Genomic DNA, 19,363 nt, shown 5'->3' with positions numbered 1-19,363 from the left:
ATGGGGCCAGATGATCATGGCTACTAGCAAAGCCTGTCTGAAGATGGAAAGATTGGACAGACTGGTAGATCTTGGCAAGCAGAAAGAAGGGCCTCGGCCCCCTTTAAACTTATCTTTGGCATTTCTCTTTTTGTGCCTGTGAAGAGAGTGAGCTCTAAGTACCATATTAGAATTTGCACTTACTTCATAAGTTCTCTCTTCAAATATGTCAGGTTTATTATCTACTTAGTGTAGCACCTCAGTCTTCACAGGTGTGCACAGCCCTTGTCAAATTATTAATAGCGATGTTCCAGAGTTCACTTTTAAAACACTTTTTTTTTTGTATTGGAATATAGCTGACTAACAGTGTTGTGATAGTTTCAGGTGAAAAGCGAAGGAATTCAGCCATACACGTACATGTGTCCATTGTCCCCAAACTCCTGTCCCATCCAAACTGCCACATAACACTGGGCAGAGTTCATTTTTTAACAGGAAGAATTATGTTGAATTTTCTCCATAGTTTATTTAAGGCTTAAATATATATATTTTTAAAACAATTCCTGATTGAATGACTTCATGTTTCTGATATCTGGGAAAAATATAAGGTCAAGAGGGTTTGTGCTAGCCTTGTAGAGTTACAAGATTAAGTCCACAAAGAGAAAAATAAGCTTCTCTTTATGCCTAGGCTCTTTAATAAAATGAATCCAAAGTTTATGTAGAAACTTGCACTTATTAGGGGCCTATATCAGTGAGCACTACACAAATAACAGGATTTTAGCATGAAAAGAAAGCACAGACTAGTGTATCATTTTCTTTCCTGCTATTTAGTGGTACAATAGTAAAAAAAAAAAAAAAAAGTACTTTGATACACAGTGCATAAGTCTCAAAATGTAAAAGTAAATAACTGATATAATATATAGAAAAATGACCTTTTCCAAATCCTAATTCAAACTTTCAACGTCATGAGCTTAAGGGAATGGTGAATCCAAGATGTTTTTTTCCCAAATGGAATAGAATTGTCGAGACTCATTTCTATCCTGGGTAGCAAGAAATTGTTAGGATTACTGTGACTAATAATGATGCTGTGAACTTCTAATTATCCTGGAAATGTAGGCAAGGATAGTATATATTGAAATTCAATGATAAAATGAAAGGCTTATTCTAATCTTGGATTACAAATCTCCTTTCCTAGCAAACCTGTGCACAGAAAGTGTTAGTTTCTCAGTCATGTCCTGCTCTTTAAGCCTCCATGAACTGTAGCCCCCCAGGGTCCTCTGTCCATGGAAATCTCCAGGCAAGAATACTGGAGTAGGTAGCCATAAGTCAATAAAAAATAGCCGCGTTACTCTCTTCTTTGAGTATCTCCCTTTTCAGTGATGCAGTTTACAAAACAAAGTAGTTAAAACATGATGAGAAGAGGTTGTGCCTTTCTGTGAGTTGGATAAAGCTTGAATTATTTTTCATGCAAATGACAGTGAAGACACAGCTGGGCTTCAGGCAAACTTTAGGTTCTATTCACTTCATGAGGAATCCATATGCAGGTGGAATCTTGGCCAGCCACGTCAAGCTTCAGGAGCCCGCATTTGCTGGTTAGCTAGATATGACACTCCTGGTGACCTGAGAGAGAGAAGCAACCATGGGAAGCTCAAGCAGTTAGCCAGGCACTCATCACATCAGCAGTGTTCACAAGGCAGGTGCCATGGGAGTCATTTACGATTCTTAAATGTTTTCTCTGTTGTTAGAAATATATTCTAATATATATTTATATAAATTATGTATATTAATAGATGTATTCTAATATAATATATTAAATATTTTCGATTTATTATTAAATATTTAAAACATTAAATATTTTCAGAAATGCTTACCAATGAGGAGATGGCTATGAAAGTCTCATTCATTTTCATTTTCACTGGTGCAGAGGACTGGAAGCTTTGAACTTGATAGTAGCCAGAATCTAAAGGGAATTCCCAAAAGGGGAGCTTGAATATGTTTGAGCAAAGGCAGCATCATTGGAACAACTGCATAACTTTCATACACAGCTTCTATAAAGGGTTAAAGACTCATTTGAATACATAAGTTCTGACAGTGAATATTCATACATACACATACGCTGCCCTCTATAGTCATACCTTGTGACTTCATATAGATAGATAGATAGATAGATATGAGTGAGTGAGTGAAGTCACTCAGTCGTGCCCGACTCTTTGTGACCCCATGGATAGTAGCCTGCACCAAGCTCCTCCATCCATGGGATTTTCAAGGCAAGAAGTACTGGAGTGGGTTGCCATTTCCTTCTCCAATATATATATATATATATATATATATATATATATATATATATATGTATATGTATATATGTATATGTATATATATTATAGGAATGGATGTTTTTATCATATTTTTGAAATGGAATTGTTTAAAAAAATGCAGTTGATATAAATACATTTGCCCTTTTGATTTCTCCATGAATTTTATTGCATTTACAACCCCCCAAAGTGTAGAGAGTCATATAAAAAAGATGGAAAATGTTTTTGGACACTGAGTAACAAGCAGATTTTCACAATTTTATGTTAATTAATCAAAATCATTTGTATGTTCATTAATGCAAATGTGTTGATTAACTTTATGCTAAAATCATTAGGGTTTATAAATTATGAAAAAGGAGCAGTTGACATGTGAATTGAGAATTTGATCAAGTCCAAGATATTGTAAAAGCAAATTGACACACGTAGTTCTCCAGAGCAAATGATGATTTTTTTCCTCTTGTTAATGACAAGCATTTCCATTTAACAAAAATGCATGTGTGCAATCAGTCATTCAGACATGTTCAATCCTTTGCAGCCCTATGGACTGTAGCCTGCCAGTCTCCTTTGCCGCTATAATTTCCCAGGCAGAAATACTGAAGTGGGTAGCTGTTCCCTTCTCCAGGGGATCTTCCTAATCCAGGAATCGAACCCAGGTCTCCTACATTGCAGGCAGGTTCTTTATCATCTGAACCACCATTATTTATTATTCACCCCCCCTAAAAAATGTGAATGTTCAATATAGTAAAACGTTAATAGAAAAGAAGGGAGGCACAATTTTGCAGACTAGAGATTGTCTTAGAAACACTGGACTGTCTTAGAATATACTGGATTGTCTTAGAATCACTCTAGATTTTCCAGTTCAACTATTCTATTGGATGAGCTTTTTTTACCTGCTAACAAACTGGCTCTTAGGAATATCTCCTTTATGCATAGCATAATCAGGTGTCAAATAGCCAGGTTGCCAGGGGTCTCACTTTTCCTGTATAAAAGTAATAAACCTCTTTCACACCAAGGTGTCAGTGATTAATATTTTCTGCCTTTCAAGTTATTTACAGGAATGAAAAATGAAATAATGGTTGGATTCTAGGCATGGTGATATGAACGCATGAAGGGTTTTCCATCTGCCTTAAGTTCCCCTTGTGACCTTTCTTCCAACCCTCCTTCATTTACCACAACATTTACTGATCAACTAATACACATGGATAATTCCTGATGTTGGAAAGATAAATAAGATATGATTCTTCCTTTCAAGGACTCATAGTTTCATAGAGGAGTTAGTTATGCCAACCAGTTAATAAATCTTAAAAGGATCATAGGTGACATGAATACAAAGCAGAAAGAAAAAGGAGGTCAATATTGTATGGTTGGAGAAAGGGTTTTGTGAAATACCCCCACCCAAGTGAAGATATTTAAGCTGATTTCTCAGAAGGAAAAGGAAGCAGTTGAAGAAATAAACCTGGTATTTTGACTACAGCGGTAGTTTAGCAGGACTTGAAGACAGATTCTTGGGTAATGAGGCTAGAGGTCTCCTTGACTGGAAGGAAATTTTTATGCCTTGATATGGTTTGGGAATTCCATTCTGGAGTCAGCAAGATACCACTGAGAATTGAAGATGATGAATAGCATGTTCCTATCACTCCGACAATAGTGTAGACTGAAGGTACATCAGATGGGGGAAACTGGCTTATCAGAGTTTTAACAGGCACACATTGAGTGGATGCTGTAATTCTGACACAGCTGGGTATACCTTGAGAGCAAAGTAACTATAACACCCACCCATTCTAATTATAAATACCAATCCCAATAACATTTATTTTCTCTTTACTTGACACTCATCTGGGTTGCTTAACTTGTTGAAAGTTCAACTCAGGAACTCTGAGATGTTATTACTATGCATATTTTAGAGGTGAGGTAACTAAGGTTAAGGAATTAGGATTTGTACCCAGACAATGATTTCACTGTGATCTGTTGTGATGGGAGTAAAAGAGATATCCATAAAATTGGTCATGACCATAGTGAAAAGAGGGCTAGGCTGCAATTGCTATTGCAGTAAGAAGCAGGAGACAAAATCTACTCTCTAGAGAATCTAATTTGTAATGAATGCAGTCTGGAAGCTATAGTGGTATGGCACCAAACGTGCTACTCTTCATCCTGTCCTAGATTATTCTCTTGCTTTCTGCACATCAGTGGATGAAGACAGCTGGTCAATATGCAGTCTGTGCCAGAGTGGACAACCATAGTGCAGCTGTGGTTTTCTCTAGCCATTTTCTCCTCTCGCTGCTATACGTGGCTGGTGGACAGCTCCACTCTAGGACTTCAGATCTGTCTGTTTGTTTCTGTACATTCAGCAGCCAAATGCCTCATAGCTCTCTGCTGAGCATCCTCCCAAATGTAGTTTGAATCAAAATAATGAAATAAAATTTATCTTTCAGTGACTCCTAACCATGGGACCCCTGGCAGGCTACTCAGCAATTAGAGTAGAAATACACGGTAGTAGGCAGAATTCTAAGATGGCCGTAAGATTCCACATCCTGGTGTACCTTCCTTGTATAATCCCTTTCCTTTGAGTGTAAGTAAGATTTGATTTGTAACTATGGTAGTGATCTGTGGTAACTATAAATTCTAAGTAGGATTTATCATTCTGATATGCCATAATTATGGGACTGTATATGGTGGAAATGATTTTGCAAATATAATTAAGGTTCCTAATCAGTTGTCTTTGAGTTCATCAAAAGTGGAAAATCTGGGTGATTTTGACTTAATCAAGTCACTCCTGAAAAGGGATCAGAGAGATCTGAAACATAAGAGATGTTTTCCCACTGGCATTGAAGAAACAAACTACCATGTTGTATTGAGGGCAAAGAACTAAAAACAAGTTCTAGGAATTGGGAGTGATTCCCTATCCAACAGCTAATAAGAAAATAGGGACCTCAGTCATACAGCCACAAAGAAATTCATTCTGTGAACAACCAGTGTATGCTGAATCAGACCCAGTGCTTCAGAAGTGACTGTAGTCTGATGCTACTCTTTGATTTAAGCCTGAGTGGAGGACTCAGCTAACCCATAACCAGACTCTTCATCCATGGAAACCACTAAATATTAAATTTGTGTTTTCCTAAGTCCCTCAGCTTGTGATAATTTGCTATATAGCAGTAGATGATAACTACAGTAATGCCAGAGTGCAAAGAGGTGACATCCTCGATTATCAAACTAGAAGGTTATACCAGACTAGCTGGTTCTCATGACCCTTCAAAAATGTTTTAAGCTGTTCATGGCTTCCATAGCTAAATTTAACGTAGTATGCCCCAAAGTTTGTATAAAAGTTTATCTTTTTAACTCTTTGAGGCCACTTTCTGTTATTTAATGAGTTACATTACCATTGCGCTGGTGATCATTTTTTCTTGCCAGTGGGGTCCTACTAAATGTAAGTCTTGTATGTGTGTTTCACATAAAATATAAGCTTAGTTATTATGCAAGATTTCATTCTAGCATGATGTAAGTATCATGGCTATTATAGTTGAAATATTCCTGTTGAAAAGTAGGGTTATTAAAAAGTGATTAAGTTAGAGTTGTTAGTAATTAAATGACAACATATGAGTAGCATGAAAAGTTGTCAAGGGGATTATTGTATATTACTTTTCATATTTTTTTAATTCTTTGGTGCAGTAAAATAAAATAATAAACAATGTTTAAACTGCTACAGTAAGGGCTTCCCTGGTAGCTCAGACAGTAAAGCATCTGCCTGCAGTGTGGGAGACCTGGGTTCAATCCCTGGGTCGGGAAGATCCCCTGGAGAAGGAAATAGCAACCCACTTCAGCACTCTTGCCTGGAAAATTCCATGGATGGAGGCTCCTGGTAGGCTACAGTCCATGGGGTCACAAAGAGTCAGACACGACTGAACTACTTCACTGGTGCACAGTAAGGAAGCACAGCATGTCAACTGTAATGAGGAATACTTAGTTGGAAGTAACAATACGTGTAATGAAACCTGGCTAAATATATATCTGTGACTAAGATTTCCACTAAACAGGACCAAAAATCTGTAGAAATTGCCCTGGGTTTAATGATCACATAAATAATCCTGTTTCAATTCTTTGAGTCTTATATAATTTCATAATAAATGAATTATGCAGCAGACGACTTTGTGCCTTTTGTTACTTTTACAGTATTGATTTAGATAAAGATTATCCCCAGCAGAGTAATGGGGAAAGGCTCCTTGTGACTGCTGTTTTGTTTTTTATTAGATCTCAAACTGAAATGTCTACTTTATCTAAATCAGCTTCACACTTCTGAACATTGGCATCCATCAGTTGCTATTTACTTCACTTTGCTTGGTTATTGAGATGGCTGCATATCCATGTTGTCCCTCATTTAAGTGACTACATTTAGAGCTAAAAAGAGGATGCTATAGAGATAGATTCAAGATGGAGGCTAAGATATGTAGCAATGCAGAGAAGTGTCTCCATTGAAGTTTGCATGTAAAGCTTCTTAGTGAAGGAAGTTGTGATGGAGGCTGAGGATAAGTCACAAAAAATACTTGACAATATGATATGGAAACTTGTATCTAGTCACAAATGATTTTAAAATATCTTACTTCTAGTAGGGAAAAAAAGGCTTTCTAGAGAAGTTTGAGAAACTGATGGAGCCCCTATCTATTCTTAACCCTGTCAAGTTTATAAAATGTGTGACTCTCAGCTAGTTTTTAATAAGCTGGGGAAATGTCTCCCTGAAGGCTATGTTACTTACTGGATAAGATTGTTTGAGCAGATTAATGCAGTGTTTCTCATGGTGTGCTCCAGAGAAGTCCTGCATTAGAATCATGAAATGTTTGATAAAAAAATGGAGATTCATGAGCTCTGTCTGAGACCTACTAAATCAGAATCTCTGGGGAGGTCTGAGGATTCACTTTGAAGAAGATCTCAAGGTAATTCTGATGCACTCTAAATTTTGAGCACTGCCAGTTAATATATATGTATAACAGTTTTCTGTTCTCTCTTTCCAGTCCTGAATAATATTGCTACTATTTACAGTTCTTCCCATTTATCTTCAGTCCTGTAAGGATGCACTAAAATACAGCTTCCAAGGGTGTCTGAGTCACTGCCTATTGTTCCTCTGTTTAACTACCTCCATCCACCGAGCAGACTGCCTTGGCTGTTTATCCCAAGGACACGGTTGCCTGGTGAAGCCTGGTGCAGTGTTGGTCTCTTGGGTTGTGCTGTGCTTAGTCTCTCAGTCATGTCTAACTCTGCAACCCCATGGACTGTAGCCCACAAGGCACCTCTGTTTATGGGGATTCTCCAGAAGGAATACTGGCGTGGGTTGCCATGCCCTCCTTCAGGGGCTCTTCCCAGCCCAGGGATTGAACCAATGTTCAGTCTCCCACACTGCAGGTGGATTCTTTACCGAGTAAGCCACCAGGGGGTCTCTTACCATCAGGACATTGTCTACTCATGGGATGTGAGTGTGATGCATAGGTCGGGCTAGGAGACTGGTGGGACAGTGGAATATGTCCTTGAAGATGAATATCCTTGGCAGATGCAGGACTCTGACAATCCAGTTCAACCTGAGTCTGTGTGGTCTGATGCCACACTAACACCTCATCATACCTTTTCATTCTGTGGAATGTTCTAGAATGGAAAGTGACTAACATATTCTCAAAAACCAGTGCCCAGGAAAGTTACTTCAATGCTATTTACCTGTAGTTTTCTTTGCAACAGGGAGAGCTAGATTTCTGTTTTTTTTTTTTTTTTAAAGAATGATTTAAAAGTCAGGTCATTATAAATGAATAAATTATTCCCGTGTCACTTGTGGTGAAGATGATGGTAAATTTGTTGGGTGGGTGTGAGCAATGTATCCATTTTAGAATCCCAAATCAGTTGAAGATACCCTACTCTTTCTTATCCATGTGGTGACTGGGAATAATAACAGCATTTAACTAATTGAGTTATTTGAATTTATTGAGATAATTCATGTAAAGCAATGAGCACAGCACTTGATGTATAGCAATGGGCTCAATAGTTAATAACAGTAACAGGTACCAGTTATTGAGCATCTACTATATGACAGTCTGTTTTGAGTGCTTTACAATGAATCATTTGAGGAACCTGCCCAAAGTCAGGAAGCTTTAATGTAGCAGAAGGGTGATTTGAATCCAAATATGTTCCTAATGTCTGCGTTATCCTGCCACTTCCATAAGTGTGTTTATTTTTTCACATTATACCAAGACACATTTCTCATGTGATGCATTGCTGCTTAGTTATATTTCAATTTGTTTTTAAGGGCCAAATATCCTCCTTTGTTCATCAATCATGGGATTCAGGCAAGATTCTTTTGGTATAAGTAATTATCAAAGAAGAGGGAGGAATTAGAAGCAGGCAACTGAGGCTCATTTTGTGTGTCACAATGGAAGATGGCCTGAAAATAAGGGAAGACACTTAGTGGAGGTGTCAGTGAAACTGATTTAGCTGGCTTAGAGTATTTTCCAAGCTCTGGTCAAATTCTCTGGGAAGACTAGCCTCATTCTCTACCAATCATATAATGCAGACTGCCCTTGCTATGGAGGAAAGAAAGCCACTTACTTAATGTTTATATGGTATAAGCCCAATGCAATGAGGTTGATCTTGGTTGCATTCTCCTTCCTACCTCTGCCATCAAACCTAAGTGGGACTTTCCACTCTTACGGTACTTTCCTTAAAGACTATCACCAGATGCAGCTGCGCATCTAAAATACTGTCTGATCATGATCTCTGCAGTCAGACCTGGTTTTAAATCCTGGGTTGGCTATTTCCTGCTGTCATCTACTAAGCCCTCTGTTCCTCAATTTCACCTTGTACAATAGAGGTAATGGCATCTGCCTGATAGGGTTTACATGAGGATGCAGTGAAAGAATTCATAGAAAGTGCTTATCTGTCAAATACTGCTTATCCTAAAAATATTAGCTACTATCAGCTAAATTTCATTTTAATAGATTTAAAGCTTTGCAAAGACTGAAGAAAGTTTTTATTACCCATACCACCTTGCACAGTACCTGGACCATAAAGCTAACAAGTGAATAAATGATGAATAATCGGAAATAGTTGAGATGAAGTTTAGTTTTTGACCAGGCTAACTAACTGAGACTCTAAGAGTAGGATCTGGAGAAAGTTCCTCCACTCCTCCCACCTCACCCCATTTAATATCATCCCCAACTTGGAATCAAAAAATGCGCAGATACACATAACTAGAATCCTTTTGTTCCCTGCCCCCTGCCTCAGTTCATCAAAGGGTAGCCTCATCTCTCATTTTGGAAGGAAACATTGTTTTCCTTCCAAAAGCCATATTGCTGAAAACGAAGCAGAATGGGTTTATTCCTGCCAGTAACTGGTGATTTTGAATAAATAGCACTTTAGGGATATGCCCTGAAGTGCAAGAGCAAGAGTGTCTCTGATTAAGTGTGCTCCTCTTTCTGGGGACAGGCCAAGGTAGTGGCAGCAGAGCCTGAGCGACTCCCCCAAGTTCTCTGTTGATGCTTCTTTTAAGCAGAAACCCAGACCTGCCTCTAATCCTCCTCATTAGCTTCTTAAAAGTACTTCATGTAAATCTTTGGTAAATAATAACAGCACCCCGTTTCTTTCACCACTGCCTCATGCTCATCCTTCTTTTCCACCCACCCCCAGGGCAGGGGGACAGAACTTTCCTGCATCTAAAGTCACATCAAGCCAGAAAGGATAAGCCATCTTTAAAAAGTCACAATGAAGCGTTGGTTACTTTTCCCTGTGGAGTTTGTATGTTCATGCAGGAACGCATGTATCAAGTGATTGGAGTATATTTGGCCACTGTCAGTGACAGCTGGCAGCCTGACTGGCCTCTGATGCTTTGGGACATCAGGCAATTTACTTACTCCTCCCAGGCCTCCACTTCTTCATCTGTATGGTGAGAATAAAAATCTTTATCTTCTTCAGAGTTGTTTGGAGGTTGGCATAGTCATTGTGCTTAGTCCTGTGTTTGGCAAATTATGTGCTCCATGAGCCTAAGTATCATTCACAAATATTATTGTACCTAATCTCATAACACCCCCAAGAGAGGTATACTGGCTCCATTTTGAAGACCAGCAAACTGAGGTTTGGAAAGTTGAAGTCACTTGAATGGAGTAAAAGTTCTGGAGTCTGTGCCCAGGTCCCTTCTTTATACTGATTACTCTGCATGAGTGTGAGGTCTTTTTAGTCATATCCAACTCTCTGCAACCATATGGACTCTAACCCGCTGGGCTCCTCTGTCCATGGGATTCTCCAAGCAAGAAAACTGGAGTGGGCTTCCATGCCCTCCTCCTGGGGATCTTCCCAATCCAGGGATTGAACCCATGTCTCTTACGTCTCTCGCATTGGCAGACGTGTGCTTTACCACTAGCACCACCTGATTACGCTAGTATTTCCCTTTTAAAAGAGAAGGCCAGGCTCTATTGGAAGAAAAGACATTGCATTCACGTTTTAATTGGAGTCCAAGCCATGACTCAAAGTTAAGAGTTATCGTCAAGGTCACTTCTCCCATTTAGACTTTGGTGTCCTTCCAACTGCAATCACAGGATGGGAGTGGAAGCCATACCAGGGTCTTCTCACCCTCCATACCAATGGTGTTCAGGTATTTTGGACAGAGAGATCTTCTCTGATGCCTTCCTTGTATTGCTTTCCTTGGTCACATCATCAGGAAATGCAAATCTTACTGAGAAAAGAACACAGCCAAGACATTTGAATGTGCAGGCTTATGGCTCCCCTTAAGGAGAGATACCAGGAACACCATGTGACAGCATTGAGAGGGAGCATGCAGAAACCTTGCAAGGATCCCTGGGTGGACTTCACTCTCTAGATAACAGGGAGTGGGGCTTTGGAATTTCAGTGAGAGAGCAGGTGGCTTTTAGGGAAGGTGAGAGTGTTAGCTACAGTATTCATTCAAAAGTTAGTCATTGCCTCTTATGAGGGCTTCCCAGGTGGCTCTAGTGATAAAGAATCTGCCTGCCAATGCAGGAGATGTAAGAGACATGGCTTTGATTCCCAGGTTGGGAAGATCCCTGGAAGAGGGCATGGTAACCCACTCCAGTATTCTTGCCTGGAGACTCCCATGAACAGAAGAACCTGGCAGCCTACAGTCCATGAAGAATCAGACACAACTGAAGTGACTTAGCACACATGCGTGCCTCGTATGTGCCAGGCACTATGTTAAGTTCAAGGGATATCCCAGTGAACAAGGTGGATAAAAATCTCTGCCTTCATCGATAGGAGGTTGTATTCTAACAGGAGGAGATACTATATAAATAGTTAGACAGGTATACCTATCAAGTGGTGATGATGCTTTGGAGGAAAGAGCATTTGTTCAAGGAGTAGTGATTCCAGGGGATATTGTGGTTAACAAGGGCCTCTCTGTCTTGGGGCTTAAAAGCTAAGACCTAAAAAAAGTCGCTCATTCACAGAGCATTCTGGGAATAAGCATTATTAGAGGGAACAGCAAGGGCAAAAGCCTGAGCTTATGAGCCAAACAGTCTGTGGTAAACATCTGCACTTTATTCTTCGCCCCTGGGGTCAGGGGTGGTGGTTTAGTCACTAAGTCTTGTCTGACTCTTTTGCAACCCCAAGGACTGTTGCCCTCCAGGCTCCTCTGCCCGTGGGATTTCCCTGGCAAAAATACTGGAGTGGATTGCCATTTCTTCTTCAGGGGATCTTCCCAACCCAGGGATCCAATCGGCAACTCCTGCATTGCAGGCAGACTCCTACATTGCAGGTGAATTCTTTACTGACTGAGCTACAAGAGAATCTTCCAAACATCTGCACTGGGAAGAACAATTCAGGTCCAAAGGACCCCATCACTGTAACACCCAGACCTAGTGGACAGATCCTTATTCTAGCACTTTTCACTAGCATAGTACCTATACACAGCTCTCACTCCAGGAACATCAATTTTATTTTATTTTCATAAAATTATATATATTTAAAATGTGCAATATGATATTTTGATATACATAGTGCAATGACTACTTCAGTCAAGCTAATTATTCTATATGTCTCCTTACATAGTAACCCTTTTTGTCGTGATAGCACCAGAAATCTGTCTTAGCAAATTTCAATATACAATATAATATTAACTATAGTCATCATGCTATGCATTAAATATCTGAAATTTATTCATCCTACATAACTGCAACTTCATATGCTTTGACCAACTTCTGCCCTACCTCCCCACCCCTGGTAACTGCAATTAGCTTCTGCAAACTCAACTTTCTTAGATTCCACATTTAAGTGAGATCATGCAGCATTTGTCTTTTTGTGTCTAACTCATTTTTCTTAACATAATGTCCTGTAGGTTCATCCATGTTGTCACAAATGTCAGGATTACCTTCTTTTTCAAGGCAGAATAATGTTGCCGTGTGTGTGTGTGTTGTGTTGTGTGTGTGTGGTGTGTGTGAGTGTGTGTGTGTGTGTATCACAATTTCTTTATCCATTTATCCACTGACAGGCACTTAGGTTGTTTCCGTATCTTGGCTGTTGTGAGTAATGAACATGAAAGTGCGGGAAACTTTTCAAAGTGCTGAGTTCATTTACTTCAAAGAGAAATACTCCGTATATATTTTTAAATCAGGTGATAACTCTATTTTTAATTTTTTGAACAACCTTCATAATGTTTCCCCAATGATGGTACCAATTTACAGTGCAAAAAATTATCCTTTCTCCTTATCCTTGCTAATATTTATCTTTTATTTTTTGATAATAGCTATACTAACAGGTATGAAGTAGTATCTCATTAAGGTTTTGACTTGCATTTCCCTCATGATTAATGATGTTGAGCACCTGTTCATAACCTGCTGGCCACTTGTAGGTCATGTGGGAAAAGTATCTATTCAGGACCTAGGCACATTTTTTAATCAAGTTATTTGCCTTTTTCTGCTATTGAGTTGCATGAGTTCCTCATATATTTTGGATATTAACCCTTTATTAGATATTTTTTAAATTATATTTTTAAAAGGTGAAGATTTATAGCTCACAAGTCAACAGAGTGACATTTCCATCCAGAATTAGCTATATAGTTTGCAAATATTTTTTGCATCCTGTAAGTTGCCTTTTTATTTTTTTGACTTGAAATGGCAACCCACTCCAGTATTCTTACCTGGAGAATCCCATGGATGGAGGAGCCTGGAGGGCTACAGTCCAGGGGATCGCAAAGAGTTGTACATGACTGAGTGACTTCACTTTCACTTTCTTTTTTTACTACCCAGAAGCTTTTCAGATTGATGTAGTTACACTTATTTATTTTTGCTTTTATTGCCAAGATATCAATTTTAATTGTGAACGTAAAAAAGTAATCATTGAATTTTATTTATAGGGCAAATTGAAGGGCTCTACTGAGTTCCCTAGGGCAGAAAAACAAAGAAAAACCCCATCTGGAGACCACAGGTTATGTGTGTTTAAGTAAGTAATAAGAATCCTGTGAATGAGCAGGAAGAAAGTGCCATGGATTCGGTTAACTACTAGTTTGAAAACTTCTCCTGTTGCAAAGTTATGGGGATTAATGGGTTAGTAAGAATGCCACGAAACAGTTTGGGAGAATCTTTTTGGGTGTAACATTCATTTCTAGGCTGATAAGTACTCGTGCCACTGCTTGGCTTTCTAATTCATTTAAAACTGTGTGGAATAATGAGAAGAAATAATGGACTTTGGGTTGAACAAATCAGAGTTTGAATCTTGGTCCCATCACTCAACAGCAGCATGACCTTGAGCCTGTTATTTAAATTCTAGGAGGTGCAGTGTTCCTCTGTAAATTTCCTCTGATTATATCTGTTTTCACACTGACTAAGAGGGAAAAGCAGAACATATAGAGCATCTGGTATGTGGTAATTACATAATTAGTAGTGACTATTGTTATCCAACAAGTACCTATACTGCACATCAATGAAGTATGATTTGCCCTCCATGGAGGCATGTTATCCTTAAAGATAACAAAGATGTGATTTATGCCTTCTAGAAATTTGCCCTTAATTTGTGAAGATGTTCACTCAAGTGGCTATAATATAATGTACTGTGAGAGAGAGAGAAAGTACTACAAAAACACAAAAAAAGGGAGAGAGTTGTTTCAGTACTGCTTGGAGAAGTTTCATGGAAAAGTTTTATGAGCCTGACAGGCAGAGTTGGTGTGGAAAGGATTTTCAAAATACATGCATTTTTTGTTTGTTTGTTTTAACAAAGCCTGTATGATGGAGAAGCAGAGAATGACTTTAGAGGAAGGAAGCTGAGCTGTCAGGTACAGTGAATGAACAGAAGGCCGACGAGGTAGAATCCTCAAGCTGGTACCAGATCATGTAAAAACCAAGATGGTGCTCCAAGGATCGTAGACTTTTTATTCAGTAGGCAGATGGGGAGCCATGAAAGGTTTGGAGCTTCCCATGTAGCTCAGCAGTTAAAAACCTGCCTGCTAATGAAGGAGACATAATGAGATGTGAGTTCAATTCCTGAGTCACGAAGATCCCCTAAGGAAGGGAACAGGCAACTGACTCAAGTATTCCTACCTGGAGAATCCCATGAACAGAGAAGCCTGACGGGCTACTGATCATGGGCTCTCAAAGAGTGAGGCCCAGCTGAAGTGACTTAGCACACACACATATGATAAGATGAGAGTTGTATCTCAGAGTAATTGCCCTGCCAGCTCTGCGTGGTGTGCATAAGCATGGAGAGACATGTGATAAAAACAAGAGCTAGTAGTGACTGAGCTCTTAATCTGTCCTAACAGTATTACTCATTAATTCCCTCAAGGTTTCCAACGGACTAAGTGCTATTACCATGCTCCCTTTTACAGATGAGGATATTAAAGCATGGAGATGTTAAGTAATTTACCCAAGATCACACAGCTAGTAAGTAGTCAGACCTGAATACAGAAAGTCAGGCTCTCGAACCTCTCCTCCAAATCATTTTGCTATATTTCTTCAAAAGCTACCCTGCCCTTCCTTTGCCTGATGTTTCCTCTTCCTTCTTGCTCCTAAGTTTGCTCATCTCTGAAACAGGAGACTTGAATTGTGTTTATGAGATGCTTTCTAACTCTTGTTGTTGTTGTTGTTGTTGTTGTTGTTTTAATTCTGTATTTTAATGTGAGCTTGATCTGTTTGGTCAGTAATCGGGGAGACACAAATGTGAAATGGTTGTGTAAGTTAGAGACAGAAACTCCAAACAAATTGTGTTTCTGATCGACTGTTCTTAAACTTTCTCTGGCTCCAGATTCACTCAAATCAATTAAAAACATACAAACAAGCATAGAAGGTACACAATGAAAGAATATACCTAACTATATATATTGGTGTATTGAATGGCAATGAGCTAAGGCATAAGGTAACTCTAAACTCTAAGATTTACAAATATTAAGAATACTTACTAGTTTATCATACCCATGCTTTGAAACGATGTGATGATTACCACTCAAACCGGAATATTAGTTCACAATGACTCACACAGAGCCCCAGGATAAGGCAACTCACTGAAAAAAATAAAGTCAATATTACACGAGAGTCCCTTAAGCCTCATTTCTCTCTGCGCTCAGCTAGTTGGGACAAAATACACACTTCGCTTTTCCTGACTCGTAAACAGGCTTTCGGAAGCAGCTGAATCTAATCTGTGACTTCGCCTCTCGGCATTTTCAGATTGTTCTTTATTTCAAATTCGATGCTCTGGTCCCTGTCTGCAGCGGGAGTCCAGCCCCTGGTTAGTTTCCGTTTCCAAGGCAACTGACCAGCCCAACAAAGCCACTGGCGGCAGCGGCGGCGCGGGGCGCGCTGGTCCCGGGGCTGCGGAGCCATCACTGCCGGGCGTCCTGTTTTCTGGGGACCTTCCTGGTAACCTCCCGGGTCTTCGATTGATCTGCGCCTTACTTCATGCGTGGCTGTCTTTCTGTGTAAGAGTGGTAAAGAGGAAGCCGATAATTCCGACAGGCCCGACTTTCTCCGGCTGCCACTTCTGGCCTCTGCTACAGTAGACAGGATGAATACATTTTCTCTCATTCACGCCCTCTCTCCATCTCGTCGTCTCCTTGCGCTCGCTCTCCCTCTCTCTCTCCCTCTCTCTCTAGCTCTCCTCCTCCCCTTCTCTGGCAGTAGCCTTCTTAATGTAGTTTAATGGCTTTACAAAGAGAGCCAGGCAGAGGAGCACTTTCCAGTAGCTGTGGTCGGACCATGACCTAGCTGACCATGAACTTGGAAGGGCTTGAGATGATAGCAGTTCTGATCGTCATTGTGCTTTTTGTTAAATTATTGGAACAGTTTGGGCTGATTGAAGCAGGTTTAGAAGGTAAGGGAGTGCTTTTTAGTGACTTCTAAAAATTCTCTGTTTTGCAATAAAAATTTCTTGAGGGAGCATAAGAGGCACCTGGAATGAGATCAGAGAAATGTTACTCCGGGGTGGACTTGAGGAGAGGTGGGTTTTTCAGGGTAGGAAAGATTAATAAAATAAACTTTTTTGGTAAGTTTCAGTAACGTTTTCAGAGCAGAAGAACGTTAAAACTATTAGAAACACTTTGAGTCCGAATGTTAGCACTTAAACTGAGATAAAATGTTTATAACCGATATATCTGCTTGTATTGAGAGCATTTAGTCCATATTGATATTATTTCACTTTATCTAATATCCCCTTTTATTGTATAAGCAAATTTTATTTGGATATATTGTGTGGTCCACTTGTTTCTTTCTGTGTAAATGCATTCATCAAATGGAGATGGTTATACATTGATTATAATTTCTTACGGTTTAAGTTTGAAGCCTAAGAATGACAAGGTTCTTATAAGGTTGTCTCAAGCAGTATTTATAACATTACCTATTTTACATCCCAACTGAGACTGTAAGGGGCAGAGTCCCCAACTCATATGACAGACTTTAACATAGATTCCAAAGAGCCAATTGTTTTCCAAGTGTTGCTGTTTACGTTCATCAGACGCTCATTCCCCTGTTTTCCTTAACAATCGACTCGTTTCTTTAAAAAACTAAGGTGTGTACTTGCCTGTATCTTTTCCTTAATTTGATGTTTCTTTGAGAATCCGAGTAAATTCAGGTTATTATTTGCTTACTGTGCAGAACACAGAGTTTTTTGCATACAGCCAGTTATTGTTTCAATAAAGTTGTCAGAGCAATTTTGAGGTGGGAGGGGGGGTCATGTTTGGGAACGCATGTAAGAATTAAAGATTTTAAAATTAAAAAATAAAACAAAAACAAAAACAAAAACAAAAAAAAAAGCATCCCTAGGTGATGGTTGACATATTTGTGCTTGATATGCTTTTGCTTCAAATTTTAAACTCAAATAAAAAATGCAGATATTTGTAAATGTATTTACATTCACAACTAATCCAGTCCCCCAGAGAATGACTGCCACATATGACAGAAATAAAGCTGCCTTTACAAACAGCAAACGTCGAATTATAGTAAGTGTGCCACTCTGATGTAGGTTATAGAAGCCTACATCTGTAACTGCTTGTGGGGGGAGATGGTATAAAGCAGGGATTGTCAAGGTGATTTTAAAGTTTACGGAATGCTTTTGGAAAGCCCTCTCTGGAGGCAATATTTACCATTTGAAGAAGAGGATAAAACTGTAAAATCTGGAAGTAGTAACTGCTGTTTAAAATTGGCTTTACCTTATGCATTGTTGTGACACCAATAACTTGGTTTGGCTTCTCTGCCTTTTGGTGTGTGTTATTTTCCTGGCAAATGTGATTGGGACCTCCCATTTTAATGCCCTGGTTTTTATTCTCTCTGAGACTGACAGTTCCTTAGAGTAGTGCCAGTATTTCTAGCTCTATTGAGGGACTTTCTTTTTTACCTGATTTCATGGATGATTTGTGGTCATTCTTAAAACACTTTTTCTTGAGAGCTGTTACTTGGCATTTTGTGATGATACCTCTCTAGGACTGCTTTTGTTTCAGGAGTACAAACCAAATGATAACGTACATTTCCTTCCTCTAAGGACTGCTACCCTTTATGAAACTATTTCCCTATTCTTTGTTATATTTCAAACTGTACTAATTGTATGAATAGTTTCAATCTTGTACTTTATAGTTTACAATATCAGCATTTTCCAGGCCAACATTGTACTAATACTGTGGAGAGAATGTGCTTTCTTCAACATAAGACCATATCTTAATTCCAGGTTTTAGAGAGTATTTTGAGATAGTAAAATGTTAATGACCATATCAAGGCAGATTATACTCAATATGTATAAGTTGACCGAGAAAGAGAGCAGTAGTGCTTTCCATTGTGAAGTTAAGACTTATCTCCAAAGTCAAAGCTAGAGTCAGAAAACCTTCAACAGTAAGTTGGCCGCATAGTTTGCTTACTGGAGATATAGAACAAATAAACACACTAATATGCTATATTTCATTGTATATAGTTTGAATATGTAGCTCCGAATGTGCACATTTTAAAGTTACAACCTAGTTTTAGTGAATAAAAAAGATCAACAGCATTTAAAATAGTATCTTCATAGATTTTTCTAAAGCTGTTTTCAAAGCAAACACTGATGCTCATTTCATTTTCAAATAAGAGTTCTCTTTCTGCCCATCATTTAACATATCTAAGCCGGGGATAATGATTCCTTCACCTTTCTTATTTCTGTCTGCTCAAGTGACCTAGTAAAGAAATCTGAGTATTAGATAGAGAAATTTGAACCTGGGTTAAAACCCTATAAGGATGATTTTGAAATTTCTTATTCCCTAAGCAATTAAACCTTTTCATCTAAACCTACAAATGTTCTACAGTGTAGTCATCATCTAGAATGTAGTTTTTTGTATTATTGTATGTGCAGTATACAGTATGTTCTCAAGGGTGTGTACAATACTGTGTTTGCATAATGTAGTTATCTTGCTCTAAGTATGTATAGAAAAAAATGTACTTCAAAATAAATTGATAACATTAAAATCTGAAATATTTGTATTTGCTTATCTTTGAGTACTTTGAGCTCCCTTTCTTTGCACAAGCCTGTAGAATGGGTCCGGGGTGTCTTGGATCCTTCTCTTCCAGTCTATAGATGACATGCAGAAACACGTGCACACATAGATCCATGGCATGTGCTAAATTGCTTCAACCATG

General features: G+C 38.9%; 1 protein-coding gene across 4 annotated transcripts in view; it reads left to right on the top strand.

Moving 5' to 3' along the window:
* KCNIP4 (potassium voltage-gated channel interacting protein 4) overlaps positions 1–19,363 on the top strand; it is a 1,308,521-nt gene that overhangs the window by 716,507 nt on the left and 572,651 nt on the right. Inside the window, exon 1 of one of the 4 annotated variants that reach the window (XM_069593780.1) lies at positions 16,396–16,580. The exons of the other annotated variants lie outside the window; for them this stretch is intronic. Coding sequence (XP_069449881.1) covers positions 16,481–16,580 — 100 coding nt within the window. The 5' untranslated portion in view covers positions 16,396–16,480. Of the gene's footprint in view, positions 1–16,395; positions 16,581–19,363 lie in introns of those variants that run through there. 4 annotated transcript variants of the gene reach the window in all.

Source organism: Ovis canadensis, chromosome 6, assembly GCF_042477335.2.
Source record: "Ovis canadensis isolate MfBH-ARS-UI-01 breed Bighorn chromosome 6, ARS-UI_OviCan_v2, whole genome shotgun sequence".
In the NCBI taxonomy this organism is placed as follows: domain Eukaryota; kingdom Metazoa; phylum Chordata; class Mammalia; order Artiodactyla; family Bovidae; genus Ovis; species Ovis canadensis.
The sequence above is the reverse complement of the archived record's forward strand: the minus strand, read 5'-3'. Positions and strand labels throughout refer to the sequence as shown.